At 34.4% G+C, this 17,152-nt stretch overlaps 1 protein-coding gene across 1 annotated transcript in view; it reads left to right on the top strand.

The window, feature by feature from the left end:
* The window catches only part of LOC150109288 (calmegin-like), a 394,668-nt gene that overhangs the window by 42,163 nt on the left and 335,353 nt on the right, over positions 1 to 17,152 (top strand). Inside the window, exons 2-3 of the mRNA XM_090412401.1 lie at positions 6,512 to 6,593; positions 11,646 to 11,755. Coding sequence (XP_090268527.1) covers positions 6,513 to 6,593; positions 11,646 to 11,755 — 191 coding nt within the window. The 5' untranslated portion in view covers position 6,512. The remainder of the gene's footprint in view (positions 1 to 6,511; positions 6,594 to 11,645; positions 11,756 to 17,152) is intronic.

Here is a 17,152-nt window from a genome sequence, read left to right as displayed (position 1 = left end):
TAGATATTCTTGTGGTGATTTTTTTATTCTTCTTTGGTCAATTTTTGATGGTAATTTTCTGTGAACTTAATAACATTGGAGAATGTGGGTAATTTCATAGTGTAAAAATAATAATTTAGAATTATGAATCTTTTTATTGTTGCTTCTGTACATTAGAGTTTCTTTAGTTTCAGTTTTGTAACCACACATGATTAGCACTTGTCATGTGCCCAATTAAGAAATTGATGCACATGATAAAAAAAACAAAATAGAAATAAATTAGTACAAATTAATGTACAGGGTGATCAAAATTAAAGTATCCCTGTTTAAGACCTTGTGAGCAACACCCAGTGATCCCAAATGCATGAAACTTTTGCGAGAATATATTGTGCATCGTGTGGTAGCAATATCTGAGAGGGGTGGGGGAAATCCAGATTTCACCACCAAGGGGCATATTAAATGTAGATGAAGTAATTTTTCTGTGCATGCAAGAAGAAAAGCGACACAAGCATAAATTAACACATTTTTATTCACTTCTGTTATGCATTCATGGGCTGTACTGTGCAGTGTGCTAGTATTCCACAAACTGCATTCCTTGCACAGTATGTTCAATGGCAGAATGCAGCTGGTCAGTATGTTGTGCACATGCTGCATTATACTGACTTTCAGCGTTGGCAAGGTATCAGGATCCCATGATCCCATTAATCACTGCCTTTGAGACATCCCCAGATCCAGAAGTCACAGGTGATCAGATCAGGTAAATAAGGTGGCCATGCAGTGGGAAATGCATAGCTGATCACTCTGGCTTCTGTGAAATATTCTCGAAAAATACCTGTATGGATTGACGAATGAGTGGAGGCCCCCCCCCCCCATCTTGCATAAAAATGACTGAATCCATGCACTGGTGCTGCTGTAACTGTGGCACAGCAAAATTGTTTGCCTCTGCACTTACTGAGTAGGTCACAGGATCAGACTGGCAAATGTCCTCAAAGAAGAATGATCCAGTGATAAATGAAGCTTTAAACCTCTGCCAGACAGTAACTTTGGGTGAACACCCAAGGTTACTGTCTGGCAGGATGAGGTTTAAAGGATGATGAGGCTCACTTTCAGGTGAAAGTGAGCCCCCCCCCCCAACACACACACAATCATCCACAGCCACATGCATCCAATTCCACTGAAGCAAGGACTGTTAAAGCGAATATCATCCGACTTTCAAAGTCTTGCAGGCACAGCTCCTGTGTCAGGGTTATTGAATGGGTTGAAATGCAGAATCTTCTGTATAATTTTCCAGACACTTGTGTAAGACACAGCCATGTGTCTTGATATAGCACATGCACTGCAGGAATCGACGCTGCGTTTTATGGCCTGCTCTACAACGGCAGTAGCATTTCATTTACTTGTGATCTGATTGGTTTGTGACTGCTGCAAGGTCTAACTCCCAATGATCCCTCTTCTTCAAAATGACTAATAATTCATCGTAGATCATACGGGGATAGTGGACCTCATTGACATTTGTTCAGGTGATGAAATTCATGAAGTGCAACAACAGTATTGCATTTGGTTAGGTAGTGCAGCTTCATGAGAAAGCACATTGGGATGAGATTAGTGCCATGACTGTGGACAGTATTAGTATTAACAACCAAAATGAAGGGAAAAATCCTGTGCCCATCTTTTCAAATCCTCCAGGCATCTGCAGAGCTGCATGATATACACATTCCATGCATTTGGTGTTTACTACCACTGTGGTGAATTTTGGATTTTTTTTTTTTTTTCCTCTGTTTTTTGCAGCATTTAGAGCACTGGATGGCACTCCACAAGCCCTTAAACAGCGATGTTTTAATTTTGATGATTGTAATAATTTCAATTTTTTTTTTGTAAGCTAAACAGTGTGTAAAACTAGCTAAACAAAAGTCATGGGAGGACTTTGGCAAGAACATAGAAAATAAATATCAAGAAGGTGGCAAAATATTCTGGAGGTTGTTGAAGAAGCTTAGGAATGGAAGAAAGAGTGCTGTAAAAGGAGTTAGATGATAAAGGTGGCATGAAAATAGGAGAAAAAGATATCCTTGAAGTATGGAGTAATTACTTTGAAAATTTGCTAAATGAAACAAGCAGTGATGACAGCACAGTGATAAAAAAACACTGACCAGGCATGCAGTCAGGAATACATATCCATACTTGAAGTAGAAAAAGCCATCCAAGGCTTGGAATGTGGAAAGGCAGCAGGAGTAGATGATATTCGACCAGAAATGCTTAAGTATGGTGGCATAAAAGTCTTACAGTGGCTGCACTGCATAGTTCAGAAAGCCTGGACAGAGGGACGAATTCCTGATGATTGGAATAGAGCTCTCATAGTACCCATATATAAAAAGGGAAATAAAACTGAATGTGAGAATTACAGAGGTATATCCCTGCTGAGTGTTCCTGGTAAGTTATATGCAAGTATACTTGAGAAACGGTTGAGAAGAATTGTAGAAGAAAAGCTTAGTGAAGAACAAGCTGGATTCAGGCTAAATAGAGGCTGTCAGGATCAGATCTTCACTTTACGACAAATAGTGGAGAAATCATGGGAATATAACAAAGATCTATATTTAAGTTTTGTCGATTTGGAAAAGGCATACGACAAGGTGCCAAGAGAGAAGCTATTCAATACGCTACAGTTATATAGTGTCAATGGGGCATTATATCAAGCAATACTTAGTCTGTATTTGAGTTGTAAGTCAGCAGTTAGAATTGAAGGAAGTACACGGAGATGGTTTAATGTTAAATCTGGTGTCAGTCAAGGATGTACATTATCCTCTCTGTTATTCGTTATCTATATGGATCACATTATGAAGGAAAGTGGTATTAAACATGATATCAAAATTGGAGATATTAATATCAGCTCTTTGCTTTATGCGGATGATGTTATACTTCTAAATAAATCCGCTATTATTCATTTCTTTAATGATAAAACGGGATGCATTTTAGTTTTCCTCATAAAAGTCTTCAAGATTCTCTGACTAAATTGAATAACTATTGTAATAGATGTGATATGAAGGTCAGCAATAAAAAGCAAAGATAATGAAAATAGGCAGAATCATTGAAAATGTCAACTATGTTGTGAATGGAGAACCTATGAACAAGTAAAACATTTCAGCTACTTAGGCATGATTTTTAGTGAAGATGGTAAATTAAATATGGAAATAGACAACAGAATTAACAAAGCTGCTATGGTGGAAAGTCAATTGAATAAATTCATATGGAATAATGTTGAAAGTTTATTTTTCACTTGGTTAGAGTATAATAAATTTAGTTTAATCCTTTATCCAAGTGTGAGCAAACAAAGTTTGCACCTGAAAGTATCTTCAGGACTCGGGTAAGGTGATACAACACGTTGGATAAAGGATTAAACTAAATTTATTATACATATGGAATAAGAGAGAAATTAGTCGGAACACTAAATTAGCTGTATACAAGACAGTGTTCAAACCAGTTTTAACTTATGGATCTGAGAGCTGGACCAGAAGTAAAACACTTGATCAGAGACTAGAGACCGCAGGTATGAGAGTCCTGAGAAAGATTAGAGGCGTGAACAGATGGCATCAATGGCAATATCGTATTAAAAACGAGAATATTAGGAAAGAACTTGACATTGTCAGCATCCAGGAATGTGTTAGCAGAGCTAATCTCAGGTGTATGGTCACTTAAACAGAATGAGCGAGGAAAGATTAGCAAAACAAGTGTTTTCTGTCAAGTTGGCAGAAAAACGACCCAGAGGAACACCAAGATATAGGTGGATTGATACAGCACAAAGTGCCTTAGACGATAGAAATATAAGATCTGGTAATGATAATATTGGAGTCTTGACAAGTAACAGACTGATTTGGAGGAAAATTGTAGATAGAAAGTTAGTAATGATGTAAATTTTTCATGTAGTACTATCATATCCTGTACACCCCTTGAGGGTACATGGCAGGAATTTGATGATGAAGTATTCAATAATATATGTTCATCATAAAGACATTTCTCCTTTCTCTAACTTCTCACCTGCCAGTTAATTGAACACATGCTCATTGAGGATCATGTGCATTCGATACTGGGGTAAATGAGAAAGACAAAAGGGAGGAAGTTTTAAAAATGCAGACCAAAGAAGTTTTTTTTAGGAAGCTTTTGTAAAACTTAATCATAATGCGCTCAGTGGACAATTCTTGAAAGAAATTTTTGCAGAGTGAATTCTATCACTGATGATTGATACTGTAAACAAGTGAACACTAATAAAAGGATAGTAAGTAGACATCCTATTTCAATGTTCGAAGAAATACTAAAATGGTAAGTTTCTTCTTGCTCAAGGACACCAGTGATATTAATGAATTATTTTCTTGGAAACAAGTGATGGAATTGGATAAATACAAAGCTGTAAAGTGGCATGAATAAGCTCTACTTTAATACATTTTGTTTTTAAAGTATTAAAAGAAACTTTTTCTCTAGTTAGAATTTGATTGTGCTGCTTATGTTGCATGAGGGAAGAGTATTTATATGTAGTGATGAACGGAACAATATATGCTAAATAAGGAAACACTGCATAGTCCTGTGGAAGTTAAGGAGAGAAATTTTTACATTTTGACGAAAATCCTGATTGACTACTCTGAATATTTATTTATATTTGAAGGAAATTATTGTAAAAAAAAAAAGTGCTCAGTCTTGTAGATGTGTAAAACAAGCTGATTAACAGAATGAGTTAGTGAGAGAATAAATTTATCCTCTAAAGATTTTAAAAGTATAGCTTTTTTTCAGAAGGCCTTGGATCCAAATAATTTTTATACTTATTTAATTATATTCATGTAATATAGATTTATTCATGTTATATTCATGTATATGGTTTTGTTTAGTTTCATCAGCATGCCCATTAAGTAATGAGATTGATTTTTTTTACAGGACAGCCCTTTGAATAAAAGGAACAAATATGTTTATAGTTTTGACTGCTATTGTATGTTTTAATCTCAGGTGCAGCTTTCGAGTCGGGAAATGCAGCAGTTTTTCTGTGGCAACCATTGAAGTAAAAGTGTGTAAATAGAGTATGCCAGAAGTTGCATCATGGAGTAAAGAACTATGATAAAATTGCTACAGAAGTGTACCAAGATCTAAAAAGAAAAAAAAATTTATAGCGATGACTGTTTGAGCCATGCACAGGTGTTCCACTGTTTTTCAACATTTAAAGAGGATGAACCACACTGTGGAGAGCCAGTTTCTGCACGGACAAAAATGTGGTGAAAGCTAGGGAAGTTGTTGTCCATGACAGGCAAATAGCCACTAGTCCACTCACTTTGTACAGCTTGGTGTGGGTAAGGAAATGGCCAGATTAATCTTAGAATGAGATTTGCACAAGAGGAAGATTTGTTCGACGTTTGTGCCACAGACATTGACACATGAACAGAGAGAGCACTGGGTTGCATGTTGTGAAAATTTCATCCATGCAGTAAAGATTGTGATGTATTGCAAAGAATTGTTACCGGTGATGAAAGTTGATGTTTTCAGTTTGATCTGGAAATGGGACGCCAGAGCAGGGAATAGTGTGGAATGTCCTCTCTTCCCCCGGCAGAAGCAAGTCAGGTTACAAAAAATCATGTGTTAAGACAAGGGTCATTGTTTTTTCAATGCTGCTGAAATATCCACAATGAATTTGTTCCTGAGGGCATGACAGTGGGTGGTCAGTATTATTTAGGAGTAATGCAATTTCTGTACATCTGCATGCGACGTGTCAGGAAAGAACTGTTCCACAACAACAATTGATTTCTGTTGCATGACAGTGCACCCATCTTTGAAGTTGATCTGTGTGATTGAACCCCCCTCCCTATTCACCAGATTTGGCTCCTGCAGACTTTTCCTCTTCCCTAAGATGAAGTGTGCCTTGAAAGGGGAGCACTTCAGCAACATTGAGGATATTCAATATGGAGTGACCCAGACATTGATAGCAGTTCCAGACTTCCACCTTGCCTTCAAACACCTGTACAACAGATGTAAACGTTCTATGGAGTTGGAGGGAGATTATTTTGAAGCTGTGTAATTGACAATTCCAAATATAGATCTTTGTTTTGATGTAATAATTGTTATCTCATTTCTTAACAGGCATGCTATGTATATTTTTTATTTGGTCTTTAATCAGTTATTTCTTGGATTCTAAAGAGAATTAAGTGAAGTCATTGCACCAATTGGATGGGACCTCTTGTAAATTTACAAGAGGACACATCGATGAATTCAACTTGATGCATCTAATGGGATACATCAAGTGTATACACAGACAAACAAATAATAGCACTCTTCCTACTGCAGTTTTTATGCTTTGGAATATTCAAGGATGGAAATTTGCATGCCATATTGTTAATGCAAATTCATAGGTAGGAGGGAATGACAAGCTAGTATGGGAGAGAAGCTAGTATATTGTAATGTTATACACACACTTCATAAGTTCTTGCATTTTCACCTTCTGTCAGCTTGCTTGCTTATTAATATTTTATTTTATCATTTTTTTTAATATATTTTTTTTTTGTAGAATGCTTTTGTTGAAAATTTCCACATGCCTCCTGTTTGTGGCTCTTGTTATCACAGCTGATGATGAAGTTGAAGTTAAAGAGGTGAGTTATTTTTACAAAACTGAAACTTATCTATTTATATCTTGATCATTGTTATCAATCTGGAATAAATGAATGATGGCATCTAATTATAGTAGATATTGATAATCTGCTATTCGTTTCCACAAATAGCTAGATTAACACAGATGACAGATGTCTGTTTTTTTTTTTTTTGCTTTTGGTTCATTTTGTCTAAATCAAGGAACAGCAAAACCTGAACCTTTTTTTTTTTTTTTTTTAGAGGTGTGGCCTGGCTGTTTAGTTTTGTTTGTAAACCCATCTGTGGTGGCAATGGCATTAACTTCACAATTACATAAATTCCTGTTTATACCAGGCTGTACATATAACTAATATTATTGTATGGGCATTACAATGAGTCCGACTCATTGCGGGAGATCCAAACTATTCACACAATCTATCGTACCTTTCCTCTAAACCATTAATGGATATATCACTAACAATTGACTCTGGCAACTCATTCATTTACAACTCTCCAAGTGAAAAATCTAGTCCTCACTCCTCTACTAATCATACTTACTCAACTTCCAGGGATGACCTCTTGTTCTACCCTTCTGGCAAGCACTAAAACATTTCTCCAGTATCAGTCCTATAAAATTCTTGAAATAACTTAAGTAATACCAAATTTGTTGAAAGTGGTTTTTCTGTTTGTGAGAGGGGAAAGTGGAGCAACCATGCTGCAACTAATCTTGCTCTCACAGACTGAAATTGACAGTCAGTGCTTCTGTGGTGTGTGCGTGTAGGGAGTGGGATAACCAGCTGGTTAAAGATACAGTGACTAATCACTGCTGTGTCTTAAAGTGATATACCACAAAATTCACTACCTTTGTATAAGTACTCATCATCCAGCCATGGCGATCTAATTCTCTCTCAAGAATAATTCACTTCTATAACCCATTGCTGAAGGCCATTCTATATATTTTCTACACTAGCATAAAATATGAACTTTATATATTTGTCCTTTAGTAGTCTGGTTCAGCTAAATACAGGGAACTATAGCTATGTTTTATACAGTTACTTCTCACTACAAAATTTATAGGAATCATGGGATTTTGTTATAATGGATTCTTTGTGTTGAATTATTTTAACACAGCATTTTACTTGTAGACCTTTGGTCAGGATTTTTAGTAGGTTTGTTATACACTGATTCTCATAGCTGTTATGATACATTCTGATTCTCTACACACCGATTTTTCCTTTTTCCTGTTTTATTCCTTTCTTTCCCAAGTGAAATTTCTTATAATTAATCATTTGAACCTGAACTATCAACTAAAATACCAAAATCTTTCTATTCATTAAAGTTTTTTAATATAAGCTGGGTGGAGCAAATAATATGTGATCCTATATAATATCACATTATATTATGTGTCCTGTAAGCTGTGTGGAACAAATAAGATGTGATCCTATAAATTCTAGACATGTATAAGTGAATTTATGATGGCATGATTTAAAAAAAAAAAAAAAAAAAAAAAAAATTATGAGGAGAGGGAAAGATTTGTTTGCAGAGTATAAATAACTAACCAATAATAAAATGCTGCTGTATACATTTTATAGTTCAGTAAATAACTATAGGGATTTATTCAGGAATAGATAAATTTTTACCACATCTGTTTCCCAAGACTGGAGTGAAAGTGTTTCTATACCATGAAAAACATTTTAACCTCAACAGACACTACGTTGCAGAAGCAAGAAAAACAAGTAGCTTTGTTTATCATTAAGTACATTTTTAGGTGACAAAAAAAAATAACAATTTTCTAGACAGGATGAAATGCTTCATGGATGTTAAGCTGCTTTAAGAAGTATATTCTTAACATAAGGGAGCAGAATGTGAGTAATTTCTTCTTAAGCTGAAGACTCAGGAATCCTATACTGAGCGTTTTTTGAAAAGGTCTCACTGAAGCCATTAACTAGATAAGTTAATTTTTTTTATGATATCCTATAGTAGAGCCTGGTTCAGCCAAATACAGCAGGCTTCTGTATCTTATATATACCTGAATTAACTTACGAACTTCAGTTTAAATCTCCTCAGTGTCTCAGGTTAAATTCATTTGATTTCAATTAACCAGCTGATTCTAGTAATTATCATGACACAGTTCCTCTTCACTTTAGTTGGCTTTTGAATGTCCTTAATTTTTGGTCATACATTAAAAACTTGGCCAATATTAATAGGTGATACTATTATACAAATATTTAATTAGTTTAATATTGGCCTAACTAAAGATTTGTATAATTATATTACTTCATTTCTCTTAGAGGTGAAGCTTCTTTTAATTAATCTCATAATCTGCTGAGCTGTACTAGTTACTAATATGATTCCTGAAGTTTCCGTCATAAGTTTCTGATATGTGATCTCAAGGGGGGGGGGGGTGTTAGGCTGCTATGACAGCACTACATGATTAAGTTTACATTCTTAATAATCACCTATCCACAACTTTCCTCCAAATTAGTCTATTGCTTGTTAGCACTCCAATATTGTCATATCTAACATTTCGTGCTTTCAAGGCATTTCTGACTGAATCACTCTGCCTGAACCTTGGTCTTCCTCTGGGTCTCTTTCCTACCATGCATCAAACACCTGTTTTACTAAACCTTTCCTCACCCATTCTATTTAAGTGGCCATTCCACCTTTGATTATCTTTGCTTGCACATTCTTGAATGCTGATATTGTCAGGTTTCTTTCTAATATCTTCATTTTTTAATATGATTCTGCTATTGATACCATCTGTTCACTCCTAATTTTTCTCAGAAACTCTCATATCTGTGGTCTCTAGTCTGATCAAGTGCTTTATTTCTAACCCAACTCTTTGACCCATGCCAATGGGTTAAAACACTGTCTTGTATATTGCTAGTTTAGTATTTTGGCTAATTTCTCTCTTATTCTATATAAATTCATTCAGCTAGCTTCCCACCTTATCAGCTTAGCTTATTCTGTTGTCTATTTCCAGATTTAACTTGCAATGTTAACAAAAAAAGGTCCTAAATCTATAGGCTCTACATTTTAGACTGCAGTTTGATGTGTTGAATGCCTGTTTTCATAGTTTTGGTCTTTTTGTTGCTGATTCTCATACCACCAAATTTCTTATAGCTACTCATTTTAGTTACATAATCCTGGCAAATTACACTATATGTGTTTAGGAGTACAAGATCTGCATAAAGCAAAGCACTGAAGTTTGACCTATCCAATTCTAATATTGGTCTAATGCCAGTTTCTTTCATACTGTGGTCCATATAGATGATAAATAAGAGGGGAGATAATGTGCATCCTTGTCTGATTTTACATGAAACCATCTCCCTGTATTTTCTTAGATTCTGACTGCTGACTTACAACATAAATATAGACTGTTTTGCTCTGTACAATGTTCCATTTACTCTAAATAATTGTCGTGTTTTGAATAGCTTTTCTCTATGCACCTTGTCATATGCATTTTTCCGATCTACAAAACTTAAATACAGATCTTTGTCCTATTCCCATGATTTCTCAGCTGTTTGTAGTAAAGTGAAAATCTGATCTTGATAACCTCTATTTAGCTTGAACCTAGCTTGTTGAAGTTTCCCTTCCACAATCTGACAACCTCTTCAAGTATGCTTCCATAAATCTTACCTGGAACACTTAGTAGAGAAATTCCTCTAATTCTCACATTCAGCTTTGTATGAGAGCTTTACCACAATCATCTGGAATTCATAATTTATTATAATGCACAATTGTTAATTGTTGTGATATCTGTCATTCATCATAAAGACATTTTCTTTTTGCCAACAAGCTTCTTTTTTAACTAGCTTCTTGATTGCTTTTTGATGGATTTTTCTACCTCAAGTATTGATATGCTCTTGTTTGCATTCCTTTTGAAAAATATTGAAAATGTTCTTGTATGGTCCTGTCCTTGCTTGTTTTGTTTAACAGTCTTTCAAAGTAATTACTCCAGACATCTAGGATGTCCTTATCTTCAGTTTTCATGTCATCCTTTATCATGTTTGATTCCTTTTACAGTATTCTTTTCTTCATTTCTAAGGCTTTTCAATAGCCTTTAGAACATTTTGCCACCTTCCTGATCTTTATTTTCTATATTCTTACCAAAGTTTTTGCATGACTTTTGTTTATCTACTTTGACACATATCTTAACCTCTCTTTCATTTTCTCTGTATTTATTCTTTTAGGGCCTCTGCTGACTTATTTGCTAGGAAGAACTTTTGGTATGCTTTCTTCTTTTCCAGAACTGCTTCTTTAATTTCTGGTGTCCACCATGGGATTCTTAATTTTTTGTCCTTACAGATCACATATCTCCCTAGCTGAATCAATGTGTCCTTCAGGTTTGATTCATGTTTTCAGATGGCTTCAAATTTTCTTCATTAACACTCTCAGATGGCTTCAAATTTTCTTCATTAACCTCCTGCTGCCCCCCCCCCCCCATAAGTGAGTCCCAAATCCTGCGGTATCCTGCTCTAAACCTGTTTTTTTTTTTTTTTTTGACAACTCCTCTAAACATCCTTGATGTCACCATCAGTTGACCAATTTCTCACCCATCTCACTTAAATGATTTTCACTACTAAACAGGTATTGATGATCACTGAATTTATTCATTGGAATGCTGTCAAAGCTAAAATCCAAATAAATCATGCCATAGATAGTACATACATTAATATTGTATTTTGTTTGTGACCTCTTTGTGAAACTTATCATATCTCACCTTACACTGTAATGTAACACTAAGATGATTTGCTGATCTATAATTTATCACTTTATGATAATCCACTTATATGAATTGGAATATCCATTGCAAACTTCCATTCAGAGGAAACTGCTGTCATTGACTCAGTTCATTTTATATTCTGTTTTAATATCTAATTTTTTTAAATTAGAAAACTAATTTGGATTAATAAGTAGTTCTTATTACTATTAGCAAAGGTTTTGATAAACATTCCAACATGGATTTTTTTTTTTTTTTGCTTTGAGTTAAAAAAAAAAAAAAAAAAATTATTATGTACTGAAATTTAATACCTTTTTATTTTCATTTTAAAATAATCTTGTCTTTTAATCAGGAAAATGAAGAAGTAGACCCCACTGAAGAAATACCATATGTTACACCTCAACCTCTTGGTAATTACTATATTGCCGAACATTTTGATGATCGACAGGGATTTTTTAATAGGTAAGTCATTGAAGAAATTTCTCTTAATTAGTGAAAATATTTATTTCAGAATGTTATAAATATGGAATAAGTATATGGACACACAATAATGGACAGTAGTGTTAAAACAATTTTAAAATTAAAAATAACTTAAGTAACTTATCTCGAAAATAACTTATTTCAGGAAAAATACCTCATTCCATCCTTAATACTACAAAAACTAGCTAGTTTAAACAAACAATACATGGTGATTGAACCGTTCAAGGTTCAATCACCATGTATTAGAATGCCATTTTAGTTAGGCTGACCATATGTACTGTTTTGAATGGGACAGTACCGTTTTTTTCATATTTCCCGACTGTACCGTCATTTTAATTAAAAAAAAAAAAAATGTCAGTTTTGTCTCATTTTTAATAAACACTATAAATATACTTTAATATTGGTCAATCATAAATTATTATTCATAATCTATAATTGTATATCAATATCATAGATACCAGTAATTTGTATAACTATGGAGTCACATTGTTCGATACTAAACATCGATATCTGCAGTGATTTATTCAGAGAAAACAAAAAATACACGTTGGTAACACTTGCATGTCTCAGACATAGTGTCTTTTCTGCTGTAGCGTTAATTTTTGTTTTCCCTGTATGCTAACAAGTGACTTTATTATTCAATGCTGGTAGTTTAACTTTCATATTTTTTAAAGTTTTAAGTCCTATTTTTTAAAGCTTTAAGTCTATCCTTGCAATGTCAAAGAGGCGAAATTGCACTTTTTACAATCGCTGTACGGTATTTTTTGCCAAATTGTGGCAAAAAGTACCGTACAAAAAGTACCGTACAATCAAGACAAAATTATAGACTTTATTTCCTTACCTGGTGAAACATCTGACCTACAGTTTGCTATCTTGATGGAAGTAAGTGACAAATTTGCCTTGCAGAACAAAATTTTTGCTTTGTGTGCAGATAACATGAACACCAATTTTGGTGGTTGCAAAAGACTTGGCAAAAATAACGTGTGGCAAAAACTTGAAACTGAACTGAAGAGGCAGATTATCGGTATTGGTTGTAGGGCACACACATTATACACAATTGTCTCCAGTGTGCTGCTGACTGTTTACCAATTGATATTGAATGTTTTGCAGTGAAAGTATACAAATACTTCAATATATACACAAACTCAAATTCAATATATACACAAATTTTTTCTGCAAACTCAAGTTTTTCAGTTGAAGAACTGAAAAACTTCAGTTTGCAGGAAAAATTATGCTAAACAGGGCATTTTGCTTTCTCAAGAAAAATGCCCTATTATGTTGCGAAAATTGTTTGAAGATCCCTGTTTGAAATTGTGGTTGTTATTTGCAAGAGATCAAATGTCTACGTTCCAAACATACATTAGCTTAATTGAAAAAGATAATATTTCAGCTATAGAAGTAGCCATGAACATTTAAAATCTTATAAATAAACAATTTAGAGTCCAGAAAAAGTGAAGTGTTTGTAATTACTGATGTCAAAAAAACAACTGAAAATGTTAGTAGATTCAGGAGAAATTAATGAGACTAAGTTTTTTGAGGTAGTTGAGAATTTTTATGAAACCAGCTTAGAATATGTCAACAAGTGGAAGTGCAGTTTAGGAAACAATGAGAAGTGGGTGCTACTAAAGAAGACACCTGAATGGAAAGAAATACAGGACAGCCTGAACGAGGAACTCATCTCACACAGAAATGGAAGAAACTTGTGTATTCGATCAGTGGACCCTCATAAAAATCTATAATTGTGAGGCAGTTGGATACATGGAATAAAGAAAACATCCTTGTATCTGAAAGATGGGTACAGATTTTTTCTGAAATGAGTGAAAAATGACTAGACTTTCAAGACTTTTGTAATATTGTAGAGTTTATTCTCTGTCTTCCAGGAAGTACAGTACCTATTGAGAAAATATTTTCTGTTATGATCAGTATGTGGTCAAAGGAGAAATCTAGATTAAGTGTTGAGACAATGAGGGCTATGTTAGTTGTAAGACAAAATTGTGTCATCATGGAGTGTGAGAAGTTTTATTGATAAGGTGTTAAAAGACTGAAATTTGCTGCATAAGATCACTTCATCGAAGAAATATTCATAGTACGATCGTGGTCAAATTTTTGTAGGTCAAATTTTTGTCACTGAAGAATAATAGTAAGCTCAATATGTTTGTGTAATAAAACTTTTTTTATCATCTTACTTTTTCATGAATACAGAATATTATATAACCCCGTCCCGTTTTTGCCATCCCAATGTCCCACTTTTGTCTCAAGGAAATATGGTCAGCCTAATTTTAGTACACTTTCAAGTGGAGAATAATTGATAGCTTTAGTGTGTGTGTGTGTGTGTGTGTGTGTGTGTGTGTGTGTGTGTGTGTGTGTGTGTGAAAGTAGTATTTTGTACACCTTTTTGGTGTAGATAATTAGTGTTTCTGATCCATGTTGGAGGATGGATGCAGTTGGGTTTCGATTCATCTCCTTAAACTGATGTTCTTGCCTAAATTTACCTTCTTGAATGAGTACAGGATTCTTGGTTTAGTGTTGCATGTTGAGCAAACTCAGTATTATCAGTAGAATTCAAGATAGTTGTTGTAAGAAGTACCAGTAGAAAAGCAGAACTTGAGGAATTAGAAAAACACATCAACATAATTGTTATTGAAAACAAAAACAAGTAAGATTCCGGAAATAATAATTGGGGAAAGAAAGGAGTAGCTAAAGCATTCAACATTAAACATGATTATCATTTTCCAGCATTTGTAGGCAACTTAGAGTGTAATGGTGTGATCAATCCAGTTAAGGAATTGGCGAGTAAGACTTTTTTTTTTTGTGCCTGTGGTCCCATAAAAGCTCTTCTAAGGAAGAAGTAAAGGAATTTTTTTTTTGATCACTAGAGACGGCAGCTGACAAAAGAAAAATTGATCCTTGTTGGAGATCTGAACAGCAGAGTACAAAAATAAATACCAAATGTATAGAAATAGTTTGATAAAATTTGGAGAAAAGAGCAGTGCTTATAATTATGTATGTACTTGCTGGTTTCTATTCAGGATATGGTCTAGTCATTACTAAAACCATTCTTCAAGAAATGTGTAAAAATTCACATGAAGAGAAGACATAAGAAGTAGTCCCTTTTAACTGTGTTATTGTTGATGGCAATTATCTTCACACTGGTTCAGAATACAAGATTTATATATGGGATTGGAAGTAGGAGATGAACAGCATTTTGTTTTGAGCAGAAAAATAATTTCATATTGAAAAGAAAAGTGTGAAAGTTTTTTTTTTAAATCAGTCAATTTGTTTTCAGAGGTGAACTTTACACATTGAAAATTTTCAAACAAGAATCAAGACTTGGAGACTTAATAGCAGATTTTGGATTTTTTAATCAACCAGAGAAGCATGTAGTGAAATCCTGTGCAAGGACAAAAGAATAACTCCAAGGTGGAGTCAGAAAGAGTTGGCAAAAGAAGAAAGCATATTAAAAGTTTTTGGCAAAGTCAGTTTGTGCTCGGAGAGAATACAGAGAAATTGTAAGAAAGTGAAGCAGTGTGTAAAAGCAGCTAACCAAGTCAAGAGAAGACTGGTAAGAATCTAGGCAATAAATATCAGGCCAAATCTTATCATCATCAAATTCCTTACATGTACTCTCAAGGGGGTGTCAGTATATGATAGTACTACATGAAAAAAAAAAAAATTACATCATTACTAACTTCCTATCTACAATTTTCCACTAAATCAGTCTGTTACTTGTCAAGACTCTAACGATCTTATATTTCTATTGTCTAAGGCACTTTGTACTGTATCAATCCACCTATATCTTGGTCTTCCTCTGGGTCATTTTCCTGCCAACTTGGCAGAGAACCCTTGTTTTGCTAATCTTTCTTCGCCCATTCTGTTTAAGTGACCATACCACCTGAGATTAGCTCTGCAAACGCATTCCAGGATGCTGACAATGTCAAGTTCTTTCCTAATATTCTTGCTTTTAATATGATATTTCCATTGATGCCATCTGTTCATGCCTATAATCTTTCTCAGGACTCTCATATCTGCGGTCTCTAGTCTTTGGTCAAGTGTTTTACTTCTGACCCAGCTCTCAGATCCATAAGTTAAAACTGGTTTGAACACTGTCTTGTATACAGCTAATTTAGTGTTCTGGCTAATTTCTCTCTTATTCCATATGAATTTATTTAGTTGACTTCCCACCATACCAGCTTTGCTGATTCTGTTGTCTATTTCTATATTTAATTTACCATCTTCACTAAAAATCGTGCCTAAGTAGCTGAAATGATAAGGTGTTATTATTTCAGCTGGGTAAAATGATAACACCTTATCATTTGAACCTGTGGAACATTTTACTTGTTCCACAGGTTCATCATTCACAACACAGTTGACATTTTCAATGATTCTGCTTATTTTCTTTGTCTTTTTATTGCTAACCTTCATACCATATCTACAACAGTTATTCAATTTAGTCAGGGAATTTTGCAGACTTGTAGCGGATTTATTTAGAAGTATAACATCGTCAGCAAAGAGCTGACATTAACATCTCCAATTTTGATATCATGTTTAATACCACTTTCCTTCATAATGTGATCCATATAGTTAATGAATAACAGAAGGGATAATGTACATCCTTGTCTCACACCAGATTTAACATTAAACCATCTTCCTGTACTTCCTTCAATTCTAACTGCTGACTTACAACTCAAATAAAGACTAAGTATTGCTTGATATAATGCCCCATTGATACCATATAACTGTAGCGTATTGAATAGCTTCTCTCTTGGCACCTTGTCATATGCCTTTTCCAAATCGACAAAACTTAAAATACAGATCTTTGTTATATTCCCATGCTTTTTTGATTATTTGTTGTAAAGTGAAGATCTGATCCTGACAGTCTCTATTTGGCCTGAATCCAGCTTGTTCTTCACCCAGCTTTTCTTCCACAATTCTTCTCAACCATTTCTCAAGTATACTTGCATAGATCTTGCCAGGAACACTGAGTAGGGAAATACCTCTGTAATTTTCACATTCAGTTTTATTTCCCTTTTTATATATGGGTACTGTGAGAGCTCTACTCCAATCATCGGGAATTCGTCCCTCTGTCCAGGCTTTCTGAACTGTGCAGTGCAGCCACTGTAAGACTTTTATGCCACCATACTTCAGCATTTCTGGTCGAATATCATCTACTCCTGCTGCCTTTCAACATTTCAAGCCTCTGATGGCTTTTTCTACTTCAAGTATGGGTATGGTCAAATCTGGAGATGTTAATTTCGGTTCCTTATTTTTTGCATATGTTATTATATTCTTAAATACAATGCAAGTCTTCAGGAATCTTTGACTAAATTATAACTGGTTTATCAAATGTGTATGAAATTCAGCGATGAAAAAATATGAGAA

Source organism: Typopeltis vanoorti, chromosome 2 (assembly GCF_054136105.1).
Source record: "Typopeltis vanoorti isolate ZY-2024b chromosome 2, IOZ_Tvanoo_1.0, whole genome shotgun sequence".
NCBI classification, from domain to species: domain Eukaryota; kingdom Metazoa; phylum Arthropoda; class Arachnida; order Uropygi; family Thelyphonidae; genus Typopeltis; species Typopeltis vanoorti.
The sequence above is the reverse complement of the archived record's forward strand: the minus strand, read 5'-3'. Positions and strand labels throughout refer to the sequence as shown.